Below are 19,381 nucleotides of genomic sequence, written 5' to 3'. Positions count from 1 at the left end.
TGCGTGTGCTGACAGCACCTGAGATCGACTTGTAGCTGCGCACTAGAATGTGTAAGGTCCATTCAGGGTGTTCACCAGTATCAATTCTGTTGGCTGACTGAAAACAAGCTCTGATCATACGTGAACCAATCTGGGTAAGCCGAGCACATCAGACATCTCATGGATCACCACACAAAGGTGTTCAGCCACGATCAAACGCATAGTGAACACGTTAACGATGACCGTACACATCATGGACATTTTGATGAGAGTGACGAGGTCGACCACAATTGTGCCCACCAGATAGTTCCATATTTTACGTCGTAGACTTGTTGCAGCATGCTGATGTGATCGTGGCTCCCGAATAGAGAAATTCTGAACCCGTTCTGTTTGGCAGGCGATGTTGGTCCGATTGATATGTTTATGTCTGATTGGACAAGCGAGTATCGCATAGACTTGACCGAGACCTTCATCAATTATGGATTTGTCCCATTGAACAGCACAATTTGCTGACCATGGAGTCGTGCTCTTGCGGAATTTCGTATACGTGAAGGAGTGGTGCAACATCTTTGCTGTCTTGAACGAACATCGCGTGACAGCGAAAGCGAGGTGAACGGATAATCTCTTTTTCTCGCATCTGAACTTCTGGTTCGGCTGCATGTATGGTCAACACTGTGTAAGCGCACCGCCGACCTTCGGTTATCAGTAGGGAGTGAATGTGTACCGACGTAGGTGCTGCTTCCATAGACGCAGGCGACCAGGAAACCGTGCACTTGGACCGGTGGCTTGTCATCGAATTCGACTGCGCTCAGTGAACAAGTGCATATATATCTATAAACATTTGTGCGATGCGTCGAACATGGTTACTTTCGAAAAGAGGAAACCAAAAGGGGGATCGTACATTCGATTTGCTTGGAAAGTGGCTTTGGGACAGAGGTTTGGCAGGGCTTATGCGAAGACAACCTGTCATGATCCGCCGCCCTGGACATTGACCACGAATTGGTTGTGGATTTATGCTGGCTGAAGCTTGACTGGTCATGGCGAACATCTAGTTTCAGCAAGACGGAGCAGAAGCTCAACGTTCGTGCCTGTCACTGCCAGTCTGATCAGACCTGTATATGGTTGATAGACTTCGACATAGTCCTCGAAACGAGTGACGATGTCTGTTGAACTCTCTTCTGGCACCTCCAAGCTCTTTCGTAATAGAGTCATATCAATCTGGTTGCGCTACGACACACGAGTCGTCATTGTTGTCGGACGTCGACCCTGCCATGGCGCTCTTAGCGTCAAGTGGTTCTTTGAGCAATCGGAAGGCTGTGATCAAGCGTCGTGAGTTCGGACGGAAGCAGGGTAATTCGAATGTCTGACAAGGCGATCGGCGACCACACTGTCGATTTGATACCCTCGAGTGCAGCCAGAAAACCTGCTGTTCGCGTCGATGGAATATGAGCGGCAGCAGCAAACATGACAAGTCAAGCACAGATCCCGTCGAGTATTAGTGAGTCACGAAATTCCAACAGGTTGCTCACCGTCCCGGAAACGCAGCCTCATTGCTTTGACTGAAGGACTTGCTGAAGTGGCACTGTTGAAGTTTTGCGGTCAATCTGAAGGTTTGGCAAGAAGCATGGTGAAGGTGTTCATTCTGGGTCCATGGAGAAGTTTCTGCAAATACATTTGGCTGGAGGAATGCCATTGATCTAACAAAAAGTACTGCGACCAACGGATAGATGTTTGAGCACAGATAAGAATCGGACATCAGGTGTGAGAAATTGTCAGGCCGCTTTCACCATCCGATCCTAGCGAAGGCTAGGCAAATGGCGTTGCAGATGAGCAAACGGATTGATTCTGGTATGCAACTTCTCATGTCGCATTAGGTCTTGGGTTCGGATGCTTTTAGAAGGCTGAAACTATGCTTGACCGTGACAACTGTAGGCGTGACGTGGCATTCGGAATGGCCGAACATGGAAGATACCGAATGATTGCGACGTCACTCAGCCGTAAGTCGATTGCGAATTCCGGCTTCATATAAAGCAGGCTCGACGCTTCGATCAGATAGAACTGTGTTCTCAGTTCCAAGCAAGTATGGCATTTAGTCGTGTGAAAGTCAAGCAGTAACACAAACGACCGAGCTTCCGTTTAGTCGAACGTGGGCTGACGTACAGGAATCTTGGGTCTCTCAGAGATACGCAAGCATATTCTCGTCATTGGTGACTGCCCGCTATTGCTGCAGAAAGGCTTTGTTCCGTGGCTAGGCAGGAAACATCAGCGTTCAGTCAGAAGCTAAGAGTGGCTTGAGTAGTGAGCAATCTTGGAGGGTGCCTCTTGCTTCTGGTGCGCTGTCCAATTCAATTGGAAAGTAGAATGGCAACTGCAAAATAATTAGCTGACTTGTCCTGGGACCAGCAGTGAAGGAGTTTCATCTTTGCTGCATGACTTCGGATAACTCGACTGGAGAAGACGCTCGCTAAGCTTAGCAGGCTCGAAGTGTAGGAGTGGTTGAAATATAGGTACGAAAGTGGAGAGTTGTTCTGATGGTCAGATTTCATGGAGGGTTGTAGAAACGTACTTGCGAGGCAAGAATCTGCGTAGATTAGGATTCCCCAGCGATTGGAATCAGATTAGTACAAGAGGCAGCATCGTGAAGAGGTAGCGCAGTGGTCCGAAATGTTGTGTCAAGAGATCATGCGCACACAAGTGAGAACAGAAGGCAGGCAATCAAAGTCCCAGATGTCAGCATTGCACCTATTGGTCCATAGTTCGGTATTGAATTCAGGCAAGAGTTCGCCCCTTGTGATTGTACAGCAATTTTGTGTCTATTTGCGTAGATCCTGCACAGTCAAGAAATGTTCCGTCTCAGTCTGCCTCGTCCTGAGACTAAGGGTGGCTTGGCTCAGGTCTTGCTGGCTTGCTCTTAGTGAGTCGCAGAGTCTTGTCGGTGAACAACTTCCTTACGATAGCAAACATGGCAGCTCCAAGGGCGAAACTATGATGTTGTCAGCTTGCTCTTTACGTTCTCCTACACCATCTCTATTGTTTGGTATACGTACAAGATAACGACGAAGAGAGGGATCAACTCAGGTGGCATGCGCTTCAGTTGACGGATCCGTTGGGTGATGGTATGCGCTGTGATGAATTAGCTACTGCTTCTCCTTGTCCATGCTCATTTTCGAGCTTAAGTGCATGAGTGCATACCGCTTTGGTCGTCCTCCTTTTAAAGTGTTAGCTTTGGTCGTCTTTCCTGTCTAACATTCGGCGTCTGCTTACCTTCTCCCTCCTCGCAACCATAGTAGTCGAGAATGTCCTCGCAAACCACTTCTGTGCTCCAAAGATCTTCGCATGCTGCAGTATTGTGGACTGCGTAGATCGGACGATTGGAGCGCGCATAGCTGGGGCACGCAGAGCAGCAGCTGCCCTTAAAGCAGGAATTCGCATAGCAGAGTTCATTGTGGCTATCGGAGTGGAGGGTGGTATATATCAGAGCTCGTAAGCTGAAGATGTGGTTATTGTAGTGAGGAAGTTGCAACAACAGCAGCCGCGCGAAACGTCACTGGCAGAAGCGAGCTTCGGAAATGCTCCTGCTTCCTTCCTGCCTCCGATCTGTTTTGGTGGTTATCACGTGAGTTTAAGCTCGACTGCGCTTGTCCTGGGAGCTTGGCGGGCCTTCTCTCTCATGACTTCGATGTTTGAGCTCTAGTAGTCGCGCCACGAACTCTCCGCCGAATCTACAACATCGACAAGCTACAGGCACGAGCCGCCCTCCTAAGGACTTACGATAGATAGCCAGACTCTCAACTAAAATGCCTGATATCGAGATGCCTGATCCAGAGGATCTTGGAGGCAATGTCACCAAGCCCTTCAAGTTTGTCACAGGTCAGTCAGAAGCGTGGGTCCAGATGCATAGGATAAGAATTTGACATTGCGACAGCTGGCTACGACGCTAGATTCCCTAACCAGAACCAGTACGTTACCATGTGTTGAATCCGTGGCGTTCAGCAATATTGATAGGTGAAAACAGGACAAAGCACTGCTGGCAGAACTACGTCGACTACCACAAGTGCGTGATTGCAAAAGGAGAGGATTTCAAGCCTTGCAGACAGGTATGTTTGTGTCAGATATGGACATCATCAAGGACTAGCGTGCTGATTCGGACGACAAACAGTTCTACCTCGCCTACCGATCACTATGCCCGAACTCGTGGGTCATGCGATGGAACGACCAGAGAGAAGCTGGCAATTTTCCCGTCGATTTGGAGCATTAGATTACTTTGCACGCCGGAAGAGCAGCAACATGAGCAGGTGGTAACAGGAGTGTATATATGAGTATCAGGCCGCATTCGAGACGCTCCGATCCTGAAAGAAGCCATGCTCAATACTTGCACAGTCTCCCTGAGCTGGTTCTGCCTTCATGCTCCTCTGTCTAGTCCTGCGCAGACTCTACAACTTGCACTGCTTTCTTTCTCCATACTTCCAGGCTATCACATCCTCCGGTCGAGGGACATAGTCATGGCAGTGCTCAATTGACTGTGCTCATATTTCACCGAATACAGGATCATTGGTCTCATGTTGACGTCTGCATTACGGCTATCAGACGACTCCTTGCACACATATCCGACGTTTCGTGCACTCCTGTGTTACACAAAACCTGACCCGCGTATGCAAGCTGTACAACAGTGGAACAGCATTGAAAATCATTGAGCGCTCGTACCTACACGCGTGTGGAGACTATATTGCTATTCGTGAATACATCCTACGCGTTGTGGCACGTCTCGAAGCATGTCACAAGAACAACATGCAAGGTGAATTGGGAAGGACGTAGGCTGCATGATAATGCATCGCCTGCGCCTCGTAGAGTGTATTGCGCTGTGTTCGCGGTATGCATAGCTGTTATGGCCTCTTGGGCCATTCTGTAAACGTGTCTATCCTGCCTCGTGAAAAGGATTTGGTTGATCAACAGCCGACCCCCATACTTGTGAGCTGAGTAGTGCTCAAGGATACTGACCAGTCTACCGCTTCATAGAACTTCTTTTGAGAGCTTCCAGTAACTCGGGTCGTTGTGCCAGTAATTGAGCAGCTTGCGAGAAAGTGTACCAAGCTCTCGAGCGCTTGTGCTTCTCTGGCCAGTTAACCTTCTCTTCTGTGACTGTAGCCTCGAAGAATTGGTAACTAGCTTTTGGTGCATTTTTGGTGACAGCATTTGTAGGTCTGATATCGGGAATCATCCCTAGATCTTTGTCGATCTTGCAGATGATGCCACCTTCTTCCCAAGCTTCTCTTTGCGCTGCTGCAGACGCTGTGTCCTCATCGAGCTCCCAACCTCCTTTGGGCAAGACCCAGCTTGTGCGGCTCGACGATTGTATGAGGAGGACTTTGGTTTTGTCGCTGGACAAGGGTACAACGCCTGCTACCAGTCGTTCGCCTTTTGATCCATAGCCTGAGACATGGTTAGAAGAGTCTGCAAACCCAATCTCAATACAAGGAGGACAAACGTTGATTGCCTGTGCCAGTACGAGAAGTCATTGATTGACCTGCCATCTTGTTGTCGTCGCCGTGGTCAATGTCGAGAGAAATTGTACGCTTGTAGAAGGACAACAGAGTGGTGGGATAAAAGTTCTGGTCAAGCTAGAGATATCTAATTTGCTGCAAGACAATACGACAAGACTAGAGCTGTAGGTGACTGATGCGGGCGGCGACAAGGTGGCTTTGAAAAGAAGGCAACACAATCAGTGGAAATTCATGGTGACGGCGTTTGTTGGTGGTTCTGCTTGAAGCAAATGTGAAGAAAGTGCCTTCGGACCCGAGGCCGGGACTGGAGGAACGGTGAAGACTTGCTGGGACAAAGGCCGAAGCAGAAGCACGAGAAAGAGGGAGACATGCTTCTTGTATGTCTTGCTGGTGGGTTGAGAAAAAACACCAAGAAGGTGCGCGAAAGCGGTAAGAAAATTAAGGTAGCTCAACTCGCAACTGGAGACTGCGGACTGGACAATCACCGGAAACCACCTGCTCGGTCGTCCCTTCCACATTTTGCGTGCTCTCCTTTATTCGCACCTGCCTTTTGGCCTTTCGCTTATTCCCAGTAATGTCCATTGTGTATCTCTGGGCTAATTCTGAATGTTGTGTATCCTTCGCATGAACAATGTGGTTCTCATACAAGGCAATGCTACCTATTACTGTTTTTCTGAATCTGCCTTACAGCGCCCAGCACCCGTCTCTTTTCATCCACAACTCATCCCTTCTTCAAGCGATTCTAATCCCTTTGCCCTACTGCCAGCACATAATTATCCACGATTGTTATGTACTAGATGCGTTGGGTTTGCCCATCAGAGTTGCCCATCCGCTCCACCACGGCTGTATGCGATGCGGGAGCTGATGCCATACCAGTAGTCCTGTTGTGCTGCTTTTCTACAGTAGCTCCAATTTACAGACACCGTTCATCTGCCCACGTGCTCTATCCGAGCAGAACTTGCCGCACAACTTTCGGCCTCCTTCTCACACGACATCAGGCACACGACTCTTACTTGTCGTTTGCGAATCCATTGATTTTCCAACAATCAGCCCGCTTTGGCTTCTGGCAACTCGCTTAGTCTTTTTCAACTGTCAAAAGCTGCTTCTGTACCAAACCAATCATCCTGCGGGACTGTACCGTATCAACGTCCCAGTCAAGCCATATTCGAATTTGACTCCTTCTGAGAATCACATCGTTTCTCTTGCATAGCTCTTGGCTCGTGAAGGCGAGGTGCACTAGTCAGATGGCCACAGGAATTTCTATTCTTAAGCCACTAGGTAAGCGGAATCCAGATTATTCAAGACGATTTACTTTTACCCGTCACTTGTTGTACGTGCGCATTAAAGTCTTTCCACATCGTCATGCTGGACTTGGGGAGAACCACGATCTGGTCCGGATTGGCAACTGAACACAATTCCATTCCTGCTGTGTCACGTCTGAAAGTCTCCGATCTGCCTCTGGTACTTGACAGACCAACCATTACAGATCTTAGGCTGAGCTAATTATGTCTAAACAGGCTATCAAAGGAGCAAGCAGTGTGGCTACTGCAAGACCGACAATGGTAATAGCTCATACTACATGTCATGCGATAACATGAGGATCGATCACTATCAGGAACTTATGGACAGAGGATGGAGAAGATCTGGCACAACATACTACAAGCCGGATCTCTCACGATCGTGTTGCCCACATTATACCATCAGGCTGAAAGGCGCCGACTTCAAGGCTAAGAAGGAACAGCGTTCGGCAATCAACAAGCTCAACGACTTCGTGCTCGGTCCAGAGTACAAACGAAAAGCGGCTATGCTGTGTCCACAATCTAGAGATGCGAAGCGACAGAAGAGAGACAAATTCGATGTTACTGAAGCAGCACATAGAACCGAATACAGTCGTCTACCACGACCGGAAGGAAAGAGAACCGGAAAGTCGATCGAGCCAGCCCATAAGTTCGAGGTAACGCTGGAGGGCGACAGCTGCACACAAGAGAAGCACGAAGTCATGCTCAGGTACCAGACCAAAATCCATAAAGATCCTGAATCGAGGTGGACGGAAGCCAGCTTCCAGAGATTTCTATGCAACGGATTGAACAGACAGACTTTGAAGATCAAAGGTAAGACTATGAAGCTGGGATCGTACCATCAATGTTACCGACTGGATGGAAAGCTCGTTGCGGTGGGTGTTCTTGATCTGATGCCACATGCCGTGAGCTCTGTTTATCTTTTCTACGACCCGGACTACCAAGGTTGGGATTGGGGCAAAATCAGCGCTCTACACGAGATTGCTTTCACTTTGGAGAAAGGTTATCAGTATTACTATATGGGCTACTACATTCACACAATTCCGAAGATGAGATACAAAGGCAGGTTCGAGCCAAGCTTCCTTCTGGATCCTGAAAGTCTCGAGTGGCACTCGCTCGACAATGAGTTCAGACAGAAATTAGACATCAGGAAATATGTTTCCGTTTCTGCAGACCAAAAAACAGCAACAAGTGTAGATGCAATTCGCCTTCTAGTGCAGGACGCGAGCCCTGAACAACACAAGTCATATCAGCCTCATAAAAAGGAAAGCAGCAGCAAGGGGGATTCGGCCTATGAGGTCGACTCAGACATTTCCGACATTGATGATACTGATATTCCACAGGGCTCGTTGTTTGACTACAACATGCCTGGTATTCTGACGAAGAAGGAAATGAAAAAGCTTGAACCTAATTTAGGTCACATGGGACTACTCGTCAGGACTTCTTTGGTTGAGCTCGAAGACATTCGTGGCTGGGAAGACTGGAAGATTGATGAACCGAACACTATCAAAGGAATAGCAGCTGAACTAATTGCAGCCACTGGGCCGAAGTTGTTGGAAGACTCTGCTCTAGCCTTGTTTTGATTGATCAGGGTGCTGAAAAGGTACCTCGACTGTAATGGATGAAAGTGTAAGGTCAACAGCCTTTACTCGAACGACAATCCACTATCTTCACTAGGGCGAGTATTGGTTGATCGGATATTCACCATTATGTACTGCCTATACATCACACTAGGTGAGTGATAATGTTGGTTATCGAGATGCAAGCTACAGAACCACGCCGACAACACTTCTTCTATTCGAAATCCAGTCTCCACAGTACCCTCACTTTGACGTCGAAATATCGTTGAAGCTGTTTGCTACCGACAATTCACGTGAAAGTCGCTACATTTTGCTATGTGTAATTTTCGCACTTGCCTTCAAGTTCCTTGCAGCTGCCCATCCTCAACTTTCGTTTCTCCAAGGATCTCAAGTTTCTGAACCAAAAATCTGCGATCGTCCTCGACAAGATTGACCCTCACAGATTCAGTCGGTAATTCATACACTCGAATCGGAAAATACTATTGCACGATGTCTCCATTCAAGCACAAGGCCAAAATTACTTTCATCGCCCTTTCCCTTACCGCCGCGGGCTTCAGCACTTACACTCCTCCTTCTGATGTCCCTCCCGATGCCGAGAGCCCTCCGTCTCCCTCCAACCTTGCTGTTGAGACAGGACCTACTACTTTTCGGACAATCAAGCTTGCGATCAAGGACATGTCCTCAGACATGATTAAAAAGAGTGATACTGAGGTCACGAAGAACAAGGTCGAGCTTGAAGGAGATATCTTTGCTACAGACTATACAACTCAACACTCCGGCCTTTCTGAGCTCCTGGGAAGCCTCATAACCGGCAACTCAAAGACAACCAGTGCAGCTCAACCTTACCTTGCTCCGACGGCAGTGTCACTTTCCGATCTGCTATCACCATTTTCCGACGATGCTGTACCATTGACTTCTTTCCTTCCACCCTCAGACACTTTCGATCCCTTCAGCAGCCGCACTGCCTCTCCTTCACCCCTAATCACCCTTCCTGCCCTCCTCCCACGGCAAGGCAACATGGACCCGCCACCCAAGCCGGGCCAAGCAAAGACCACGATCACGCGAACTCTTGCTCCTGCAGTGAACAACTTTGCTATCAACTGCTACGCCTCGCCAGGTATAACTCAATCCTGTCAAGAAGACAATGGGTATTACTGCGATAAATGGGGCTCTCTGAAGTGGTCGAAGTATGACCAGATCTGTCACCAGTTCTGTAGCTGTGTGAACATGAATCCTAAACCATTTCCACAATGTTTCTTGAACTTCAATGGAGCATTGGATTGCAACGTTGTGAAGGGCGCTGGTAGTGGCAAAGTCAAGGTGAAAGGAGAGCAGGTGGTTGAAGTGGTGGAGGCGAGTCCTGCGCCCGTGACAGTCACAGATACGAGTCTGGATATGGTGAACCTGAGTCGACGTTCATTTGTTGTCTCAGCTTCGACGACAGACACTACCTCGATGACAGAGCCTGTTTTTACCTTGCCTACAGTGCCAACAACGGCCATTACCAGCTGCAATTCAACGTCGACCACAGATCGCACTTCCATATCCCTCACTCCACTGACATTCAGTGTACCAGAAGATGATCCCATGATCACCCTTCCCACAGAAGGGCCAATCAAATCAACCTCGATCCGCCTTACATCTCTAACGTTTACTGCCCCGGAAGACGATCCAATAATCACCCTACCAACGCAAGCAGACACCAAGATAGTCTCTTCCTCCCTCGTCTCGTTAAGCTTTACTCCGCTATTAGATGACCCTATCATAAGTCTTCCCATCCAGACCATAATCAAATTAACTTCTAGTTCGAGCACACTACCCATCGTTCCTCGTCACCAAGTCACCAATCCCAGGCCGCCTCCTCCTGTTCCTCCAATGCGTCCCACCACAACCCTCATCACCACCAAACTCATCGCTCCCAATTCTCCCGCCATTAACGACTACGCTTTGAACTGCTACGGCTCTCGACGCCTCGCAGATCTTTGCCAGAACAATTCAGGCTATTATTGTGATAAGTGGGGAAACGTGAAACGCAGACAGGCGATTGCAGAGTGTGATGAGATTTGTTATTGTAAGTCGCTGTCATAAGTGGGAAGTGCACATGTGAGTGGAAGTTCTTGATGTCGAGTGGAACGAGCTAATATATTTCTTGCAGGCGCCAGCATGAACCCCAAACCTCGACCGGTCTGCTTCCTAGAAAACACCATTGGGGGGCAAAGTCTATGGAGATTTGAGTTGCACCAATGCTAAGCATGACGAGGTGAAGAAGGTCAAGGCTGGTGTATCAGAGTCACTTCTGAAAGCAGAGGCAGGCGAGCGTGACACAACGACTGCTGCAGATGTAGATGCTGCCATGCCCGAAACAGGCCAAGTTTCTGATAGCGAAACCGCTGGTGCTGTCTAATTGAGCAAGAAGGCCTGCTGACCATCATTCTCAATGTCGTGCAAAACCACTGGTCTCGATAGAGTATAGACTCATAGAGTGGTATAGAGGACAATACACCGTAACGTGCTTGTTCTAAACTTCTGACTCCTCTCTCGCAACGTGGTCATAGATCAAGGTCAAAGCCAAAAGTTGCAAATTTTTTCTATGATGGAGGTGAATGCGTGCTCGTGGCTCTACAATTCCAACAACTACGACGCGGCATGGCGCCGAAGTGCATTGGAAGCTCTGGATCCTCGAAAACTGCCCCTGCCGATTCACGTAATCCATCTCGACTATCCACGAAAGATTGACTTAACCCCATTTTTACCAGGTAAAGATACGTAGGTGTGCTAAGAATTGAGTCCATATTCTTGCCCCAAGCCTTCGCGTACATGCATACAGGACCGGCCACCCCATCTATCTGTAGACCCAATTCTTGCATTCAACGCCATTGCTTGTCTTAGAATCTATCGCTCCGTACTTCAACACCTATCTCAATGCCTGTCCTATTCGACTTCCATGACCATCCTCCCAGCTGGCAGAGGCGGACCGAAATAAGTTCCTACCTTCTTTCCAAGCCATTCCTCAGGAACTCCAAGCCGCACTCCGTCCTTGTTACTTACCCATCGCGTATACAGCGGGTCAGCTTTCTGCTCAGGGAGAGTGTCTTCTTCTCCAGCACCGAGACCGACTCCAGCAGCGGCCATTTGAGCGGCCAGAGTCTCGGCTTTTGGAGCTGCGCCGCGAGATTTGGAAACTTGGGGTTTAAGCTGGGTGACACAGATTAGTACTTGATCCGTGAGTGTATTGCAGGCTGTATGAACTCACCAGTCTGTTCAGAGCAGCAGTCTTTTCTTCCTGCGTCTTTCGCTTCGTCAACTCTTTACGTTTTCTCGCGTGTTCGTCTTTCTTCATTGCTTTTTCTGCGTCGGTGAAGAACTTCCTCTGCTGAGGAGCCATATCGAGACTCATCAATTCTTGTTCACCATGACGTCTTTGACGAGCTGTCAGTTTGGCAGGATCGTGAGTACCAGACTCGTCGTCAGATAGGCTGTCTGAAAGATCGTCGTCGTCGTCATCAATGTCGAGATTGGTTGCGTCGTCCAGATCTTCACCAGTGACGTTGGTATTGTCAAGCTCTTCTTCGACTTCCTCGTCTTCTGGCATCTCAGAGTCTTCAAGATCCTCTCTATCATCATCTTCATCCTCAGCTATCTCCTGGTCTTCTACAGACCGGACCGGACCGACATCCGTCGGCGTGACAATGACCGATGGCTTGAGGGCTTGTTTGGTGGTTGCAGTTCCTTTCTTGGCAGGAGTTTTGAGGGTGATCTTTGGTGGCCGGGGTAAATTTGTGTTCTTCTTGGTTGGGTGAGGTAGAGGGGCAGGGGCTGGGGCAGGACCGTCATCCATATCCACGTCGCCGTCGTCGTCTTCCTCCTCCTCCTCCTCATCGTCTTCTTGGTCGTCAGTATCACCTTCGGCTTCAGCACCGATCTCATCAAAATCGTTCATGGTCGTATCCTCTTCTCCCACGTCGTCTTCCTCGTCACTCTCCTGCAACTCAGCATACTTGGACTTACTAGCCGCTGTCCTTCCAGTGGGCGTCCGTGGTTGACTAGTGGCAGTAGCTGATACAGTTCGAGCACTTCGACTACTCCGTGGTCCGCTGAGGACCTGGCCACCTCCGAGCGTGTCTCGCAACGAATCGACCTCGTTTGCACGCATGACCTCACGCAACTTACTGGGTGCAACTTTCATGGTGAGTTTAATGGACTGCCGTGAATCCGGAGAGCCATTGCTGTTTGTGATCGACGTTTGCGGAGTTGTGGTTTGGGCACTGATTCCTCGTTTTGCTCGCGAAGTGTTTGGACTTATTTGTGGTCTGGAGGATTTGTTAGTTTGACGATATTTGAGAGTGAGGAACGCCAGCGTGAAAGATCGATGAAGGGAGACGTGGGTAGAGGCAAGCAGGTTTACATGGAGCAGTCGTGGAAAGTGTGACTGGTGTGCCTGCCTTTCGAGATTTTGTCCCAGTGGTTCCCAATTTCTGGTCTTCAGGGATTCTCACAGGCATCGAGATCCACGCGCACATTCTCCTCGTTTGCAATGTCACAAAATATCACAGTAAAAACATGTTCTACCGGATCACAGGTTTTCACTCCATCACTTCAAGTTGGCTCACTGATAAGAGACCGGTACTTACTCTGGTCTTCCTCCTCCCCTTCTGGCGGCATCTGTCTTCCTCGGGTCGAAATCCTCGCTTTCTGCATCCGAAACTTCAGGTGAGCCTTCTGTCACATCGCTAATCTGCCTCCTTACTCGTCGACTTCTTTCCGCCATATCTGGCTTTTCTTTTTAACAATTTTCACTTTGATGCCTTAATTTCCGATCTCTATTGCTTGAATGAAGCCGACTTGATGAGCCGCGTGTTTTTGTTGTTGATGCTGCGGGCTCGCTGTCGCCCAAAGATATGACAAGGGCACCTTTGTTGACTTGAAGCGCACAGAAGGTCGTCGACAACGCGATTTATACGCCACATGTGGCTGGAGAGTGCCACAGTTTCGCGTTAGTTAGCGTTCTTCAAGTAAGTTAGCCTTGTTGACCGAGGTTTGTAATTCCACGCTGCATGCACTTTTACGATGATGTTCGACCACTTATTCACGTCTTGCGCTGAGTATGTTTGCAGTATATGTTCCTACGCAATGACTTAGGCTCGCCAATATCTGACAACTTTCACAATGTCTGATGCGAAAAAGGCGACAATACCTGCGTGGCAACAAGCAGCGAGTCACTCTGATGCACCACAACAAGCCGCAGATAGCACAACCCAGGACGAGAAACCGTCGCCAGAGCTACTCGATGTTGCGCGACACTTCCTCAAAGAAGATGAGATACGAGACGCTTCTCGCGAGGACAAAGTCGAGTTCTTGAAAGAGAAGGGTCTGTCAGCTGACGCGATCGATCAGCTACTCTCAGAAGAACAGGACTGGGCAAGTGAGCTCAAAACTGTCCACGACACTACGCAAGGCAAGCGAGATGTTCAGGAAACCCCTACTCTAGCATCCAGGTCCATTGTCAACTCCACCACAACCTCCACCACAATTAGCGAGCCTAAGAGAGACGTCCCACCTATAATAACATATCCTGAATTTCTGGTGAAGCCTCAGAAACCACCACCTCTTGTCACTGTTGAACGCCTTGTTCATGCTGGATATGCTATCGCTGGCGTCTCAGCATTGACCTGGGCAGCAAGCAAGTACATCATCGAGCCAATGCTACAGACCTTGACCGAAGCCCGACATGACTTTGCAAGCACAACCCTAGACGATCTTGAGAAATTCAACGACAAACTCGAAGGCTTGGTCTCTCATGTCCCCTACATAGCAACCTCTGCTGTCAAGAAGCTCCAGGATCGCGAAGACGACGATGTCGAATCTCTTGACTCTGACCCAACCGAGCTCTTTCACCGCGACATTGCAACTCAGACCACTCCAGGTCTCTCTCGCTCATCCTCTGAAGTCGAATTATCTCGCCCCACCCTTGATTCTACTATAGCGCAGTCACAGCGACTCTCGGGCCTGGCGTATGCTATCCGTAGTCTGGTTGACTCTATGGAACACTCAAGTAATAATGAGAAATACCTGCAGAAGACCCTTGAGGACTTCCAAGGAAAACTAGATACTATGGAGTCGAGCTATAGTATGCTTACAAACAACTATTACAGCACCTACTCGAGCGCAAATGGCGATGCAAAGAAGTCGGATAAGAAAGAGCAGGAAGCAACCAAATTCAAGCAAGAGATCAGAGCCCTCAAGGGTGCCTTTTTGAGCTCGAGGAATTTCCCGACGGCGCCAAGGACGAATGCGACGGTGACTGCAGGTGGACATGGATCGAGGTGAGCAGCTTCACGTCCTTTATCCATGCCACTGCGCAGGCCTGTGGATGAGAACTATTACACTAGCGTTCCTCTTGAATCGAGCCATCCTCGCTACGGTAGCACATTGACACACCCGTCCTGTTCACAGTATCCTCCACGATGTTCCAACACTACAAGCTCGTACAACAACAATTCCCGAGGATGCAGCTACCCGTCCTCCATCGATATCAACGATCCCTACTCCGTTCCCACCAGCGACACTATTTACGCTTTCACGCAAGAGTACTTGAAACACCTCGCATGGTTCTTGTGTCGGCTACCCGGCCAGTCATTGCCTTGTCGAACAATGCGATTCTTGTCAGATTCGTACTGCTCTTTGCAAGAAGGAGCCGACCTCGCTCGGTTCCGGGTCTCAGCATGTCTGTCACTGAGCAGTTGCACACTCATAGATCTAGCAAGTCATTGAATGGTTTCAGTTCAGTGCGCTGTAGTCTTAGTCGCGTTTACAGGCTCCCTTAGGAAACGACATCACTATTGTCCTGGTCCATCGTTCGGCTATGGAAGACGAGTATAGACATGGGAAAGGGACATACTGGAGCTGAAACGACACTGCATGTCCTTTTAAAGCGATGGAGAAGGTCTAGTGGTGAGGACGCGGGAATGGGACGTGTACGAGCTCGCAGACTATCTCGATGAATCAGACCACCGCTAAAGGCCACATTGTGAACACCCGGCAATTGAATCAAGTTGAAGTAGCAGGCAAGCTCAAGTCAAACAGTATGGATGCCTTGAACAAAAGTCGAAGAGTCTTGAGTAGTTCCAGGGTTGATGTCTTGTTGCAACTCGATTGAAGGTCCTGCAATCATCGGGTACCAGCCTTGCAGAAATGTACAGGTAGAGGGTAAGGGTCAGCCGCTATTCGTCCTCTAGAAACGTGCGAAATGGCTGAGCACGACACTTGCTCTTCCATGCGAAGACCCAGTGTACCGTCATTGTCTTGGAGATGGGCCAGAAGGCGATGTAAAGTACACGATGAAGACTCAATACTGGCATGACGCGATCGTCCATGCTGGCAATGCAGGAGAAGCAAGAGAAATTGGAAAAGGAGATGGGGAGGAAATGATTCGGTCGGCGGTCTTGTGGACATGCTGGATCACAGCGACCGTTGCACAGGGGACAACTCGTTCATTCCTGTCGGCACGCGAATTGCATGAACATCCCCCAACACTGTCACAGAGAAGAAGGTAATGTGTAGATTCAAATCCAGGCTGGAAGAGTAGTTTGTGCTTGTAGAATACATGACTTCTGAGCCTGAATCACTTATTCAGACGACCGAAGGAGACTCGAAGATCATAGATAGGAATTGGGTGAAGGTCAAGGTGCGAAGCAACTCCTGCAAATCTTCTTACGTCTTAGGTGCCTATGGCATCGAAGACCTTGGTTGCTCCCTGCCCAATGTTGAAATCTTTGTTATTCGTACGGGTCATCGCAGTGCACTTGGCTCCGAGACAAAACAGCTCAATGAGTGCAGTCAATTAGGTGACTGCCGGAAGAGGCCAGCCTAGAATCTCTGCTATTTGAGCCAAGAGTTCGTCAAAATCTTGGCACTGAGGCTGGGCGGAGTCTGTTTCGCTCTATCGAAACATATCCAATGTTCGTGCATCGTATTTTGCCTAGGCAAAGGAATCTACATTCGAGCCTGTTGGAGAGGCTCGAAAATCTTGAGAACAAGAGCACTTGTACCATTGTTGTCATGTAGAATATGATCATCGTTTGCAAAGCCTGGGACGCTCAAGCTATTTATACCGCTCATGTTGTTGCAAAGTCTGGAGCAGGACTTTTGATAACTCCATTCGGCAGGCACAGTCTAGAAGTGTATGCCAGTCCGCGTGAAGCGTATCCTCCGTACGGTGTGCTTAGGAAGCAGCAAAGGAAGCTTTATCGTCAACAACGGTCAACGAGGGCTACGGTCGAGCTGTATGGACTGCCGCACATAGAATGTTGTTCGATAGCATGTCCCTAGTCGTGCTATGATTTCGGTATCGTACAGAGAATTAGATGCAAATCTAGCACGTGCGCCTTCGTACAGATTTTCGACAAGCCATCTCATATTCACACTGGATGCTAGCTTTCACGATATCGTATGCAGTCTAGAGCCATATAGAACAGGATATAAAGCTCAGTACCAGATTGATACTCACCAGCTCCATCAGCGGGAATTTTCTACAGAATTAGTCTCAACTTGAGGTAAGAACAAGTAGTGCATCCGATATCTGCTGAAGGGCAGCGAGTCTGTACCAACTAGAAATTGCAGGAGTTGCTCAAAACTCGACCTGCCAGACGCGTTCCGGGTCTTGGGAGGGATGGTACGAACCGAATAAAGCAACGATAACACAACCCTCTTGCGACAATAATACCATGAAAATACTCTGGTCTTATGAGGAAACCAACAACGACACTCTCCATACGTTGAATCACCCTAGCCCCTACCCTACCTTTAGTCCTACTTGATCGATACCTCAGTGTCATCATCTGTGTTAAGGAGCGAATATTGATGTAGTAGATCGCTCATCTCCGCGAACTCAAGTCCCTTTTCATTCGCGACACTTATGTTCGGATATGCTGAACCTTCGAATAGACGATGATCTTGTAGCCCCCAATTGTCGACTGCACTAAGCTTCAAAAGAGTCACTGTTGCTTCAGCTAAGCATGCGTCAAGCTTCCGTTCCTGTAATGTATGCCAAAGAACTTTCAGAATCCCCCGAACTAGAGGCCATCGGCGCGACGAGCCACTCAGTGCTACAATCATGACATGGAAGCTATCGCGGACTTCAGCTCTGGTTAGAAGATCCATCAGGCTATAGGCGGCCAGGGCTGCTGTTTGCACATGAACCGGTGCGAAGCAAGTCATACACAAATCGGCAACGGTTTTACAAGACTGTATCAGCTTCTCCTCAACTCCTGGCTTCTTCGCATCATGAATGTCCGTATCATGAAGGAGAATGCTTTGGATGTTAATGTAGCGGGAATAGTAGGCTAGACTGTAATATGTAAGCACCTTGCCTGGCTGGAGACGACATACTTACTGAAGATCCACCAAAGGACTAGTTGCATATGCCCCTAATGCGTCTTCAATCCTTGTGCCCGGTGGTAAAGATCGCTGCCACGTCAGCAACCTTGCCTCAACCTCACCCAAGCGGACCTGCTTTTCCGCTTTGTCCAAGATGATATGGCCAGGCGAAGGGCTATCTTGAGGATCTCCACTGAGTGACAACGGTACTAGCTCGGCTGTGATCTCGGAGAGATCGAATCTTGCGTCGTTAATCACGAACTGGCATAAGGGGGCTTCAGGACCCAAGTCGGGATATGGTCTCCATACCGTCTGGTACTGTAATTCGTTATCTACAAACGGACGCTTCACCTGAGGTTTTTGAAGTTCCGAAGATCTTCGATAAGCTAAAGCGAGCTCCCTGTATATGTTAGTTATTCTACGCTATAATCAACGGGCATCCTCACATCCGGATGTTGTAAGACGCCCATATAGATGAGCGGTATGAGCGTTGAAAATCGTCTGAAGTGAACTCGGTTTTGCCCTGCCTCTTACTTGCTTTGACCTTCATAATCAGCTCTGTCGTCAGAGCGGATAATCGACTGGTATACAGTAAGCCAGCGCGATCTCTCGCGATAACAACAAGACTGATATGCTTAGCTTAACGGACGGGGTTCCTTTAGAGCAGACTCACCCGGCCATCATCGAGGGCAAGGCCTGATGAGTCGTTAAGGAAACACTTCCTTCCTCGAGATTCCACAACCTCATCGCCTCTTCCAGGTAATGGAGGCCTCTGGTGGATGGATCACCTGGATTGGCAAAGGCGCATACGTGGTCGGTGTACATCTATTTAGATTTGTTACATTCGGCTTGATTGCGAACAGTCAACTTACGCATGCATTGAACAGTATAGTGTTGACCAAGAGGGAAGAGCACAATTGGCTAGATGTATCTTGTGCATTCATTTCCCTCACGAGGATGTCAGGAACCACCGAGGGATATTGGTGATATTGCCAGGTGAAGTATGCGGATATGAGATGAGAGACGGCGTTGTCATCAGTCGTGACATTGGTCCAAGGTTGTGCGGGAACCTGGAAAGGAGGTTCGTCGATCAAAGATGCGATACTCATAACCGAGTGCCTGATGCGAGGATGGGACCTGCTGCGAATCTCTTTGTTGCGTGTTAAGATGCCTCGAGCGTATTGAGTAATGTCCTTTATAGACCCTTCTCCTCGGATCAGTCGAACCAATTCTCGTATGGATTCATCGTCAGAACTTTGAATGGATTCGACCAATGTGTCCAGGGCGTTGGCTCTTGCGTGTAATTCTTCGAAGTCACGCTTGCGGACACGTCGGCCATCTTTGAACTCGTCTCTAATGCATTCGACGGCCCTGTGAATGCATCTCTGGCAGGGGTTCGCTCCGTCGCACTACTATAGTTAGGCTGTATTGCCTGTTCTATAGCACTGCATTGCTTACTTTTATTTTAGCTTTTCTACACGATTGGCATGCAGTCGAGACATATTTGCGCCTTCTCGACGTAGAGATAGCTGCGTCACTCCGAACCACGTTGCCGCTTGAACTGTTTCCACTGTTTGTTGTGTCTGGGGTATGGTTTGAAGTCATGCAGGATGTGACTTCGCTCGGTGTTAGTGTTATCGTTGCACAC

The 19,381-nt window shown here is 48.8% G+C and overlaps 7 protein-coding genes across 7 annotated transcripts; 4 read left to right on the top strand and 3 right to left on the bottom strand.

Moving 5' to 3' along the window:
- Window positions 1-3,776: 3,776 nt before the first annotated feature.
- COX12 (Cytochrome c oxidase subunit 6B) lies at window positions 3,777-4,237 on the top strand (the record flags this gene model as incomplete). The annotated part of the gene is made up of 4 exons (XM_064894414.1): window positions 3,777-3,849; window positions 3,905-3,938; window positions 3,995-4,076; window positions 4,139-4,237. The coding sequence occupies 4 exons, from the start codon at window positions 3,777-3,779 to the stop codon at window positions 4,235-4,237; spliced, it is 288 nt and encodes a 95-aa protein (XP_064757101.1).
- A 744-nt stretch (window positions 4,238-4,981) lies between these two features.
- Window positions 4,982-5,510, bottom strand: LTR64_000026 (uncharacterized protein; the record flags this gene model as incomplete). The annotated part of the gene is made up of 2 exons (XM_064894413.1): window positions 4,982-5,409; window positions 5,465-5,510. 2 exons carry the CDS (start codon window positions 5,508-5,510, stop codon window positions 4,982-4,984), a joined length of 474 nt encoding a protein of 157 aa, XP_064757100.1.
- Window positions 5,511-6,724: 1,214 nt separating this feature from the next.
- Window positions 6,725-8,361, top strand: ATE1 (Arginyl-tRNA--protein transferase 1; the record flags this gene model as incomplete). The annotated part of the gene is made up of 2 exons (XM_064894412.1): window positions 6,725-6,758; window positions 6,998-8,361. 2 exons carry the CDS (start codon window positions 6,725-6,727, stop codon window positions 8,359-8,361), a joined length of 1,398 nt encoding a protein of 465 aa, XP_064757099.1.
- A 486-nt stretch (window positions 8,362-8,847) lies between these two features.
- On the top strand, window positions 8,848-10,762 carry LTR64_000024 (uncharacterized protein; the record flags this gene model as incomplete). Its single annotated transcript, XM_064894411.1, is given in 3 exon segments — window positions 8,848-10,429; window positions 10,514-10,542; window positions 10,556-10,762. The coding sequence occupies 3 exon segments, from the start codon at window positions 8,848-8,850 to the stop codon at window positions 10,760-10,762; spliced, it is 1,818 nt and encodes a 605-aa protein (XP_064757098.1).
- Window positions 10,763-11,289: 527 nt separating this feature from the next.
- Window positions 11,290-12,544, bottom strand: LTR64_000023 (uncharacterized protein; the record flags this gene model as incomplete). Its single annotated transcript, XM_064894410.1, has 2 exons — window positions 11,290-11,553; window positions 11,612-12,544. 2 exons carry the CDS (start codon window positions 12,542-12,544, stop codon window positions 11,290-11,292), a joined length of 1,197 nt encoding a protein of 398 aa, XP_064757097.1.
- A 980-nt stretch (window positions 12,545-13,524) lies between these two features.
- LTR64_000022 (uncharacterized protein) lies at window positions 13,525-14,685 on the top strand (the record flags this gene model as incomplete). Its single annotated transcript, XM_064894409.1, has 1 exon — window positions 13,525-14,685. The coding sequence occupies one exon, from the start codon at window positions 13,525-13,527 to the stop codon at window positions 14,683-14,685; it is 1,161 nt and encodes a 386-aa protein (XP_064757096.1).
- Window positions 14,686-17,166: 2,481 nt separating this feature from the next.
- Window positions 17,167-18,842, bottom strand: LTR64_000021 (uncharacterized protein; the record flags this gene model as incomplete). Its single annotated transcript, XM_064894408.1, has 5 exons — window positions 17,167-17,704; window positions 17,750-18,133; window positions 18,180-18,314; window positions 18,407-18,558; window positions 18,606-18,842. 5 exons carry the CDS (start codon window positions 18,840-18,842, stop codon window positions 17,167-17,169), a joined length of 1,446 nt encoding a protein of 481 aa, XP_064757095.1.
- Window positions 18,843-19,381: the final 539 nt, after the last annotated feature.

The sequence above is a fragment of the Lithohypha guttulata genome (assembly GCF_036872675.1).
Source record: "Lithohypha guttulata strain CCFEE 5908 chromosome Unknown scaffold_1, whole genome shotgun sequence".
Classification (NCBI taxonomy): Eukaryota; Fungi; Ascomycota; class Eurotiomycetes; order Chaetothyriales; family Trichomeriaceae; genus Lithohypha; species Lithohypha guttulata.
Note: the sequence above shows the minus strand (reverse complement) of the source record. Positions and strands in the feature narration are given on the sequence as shown.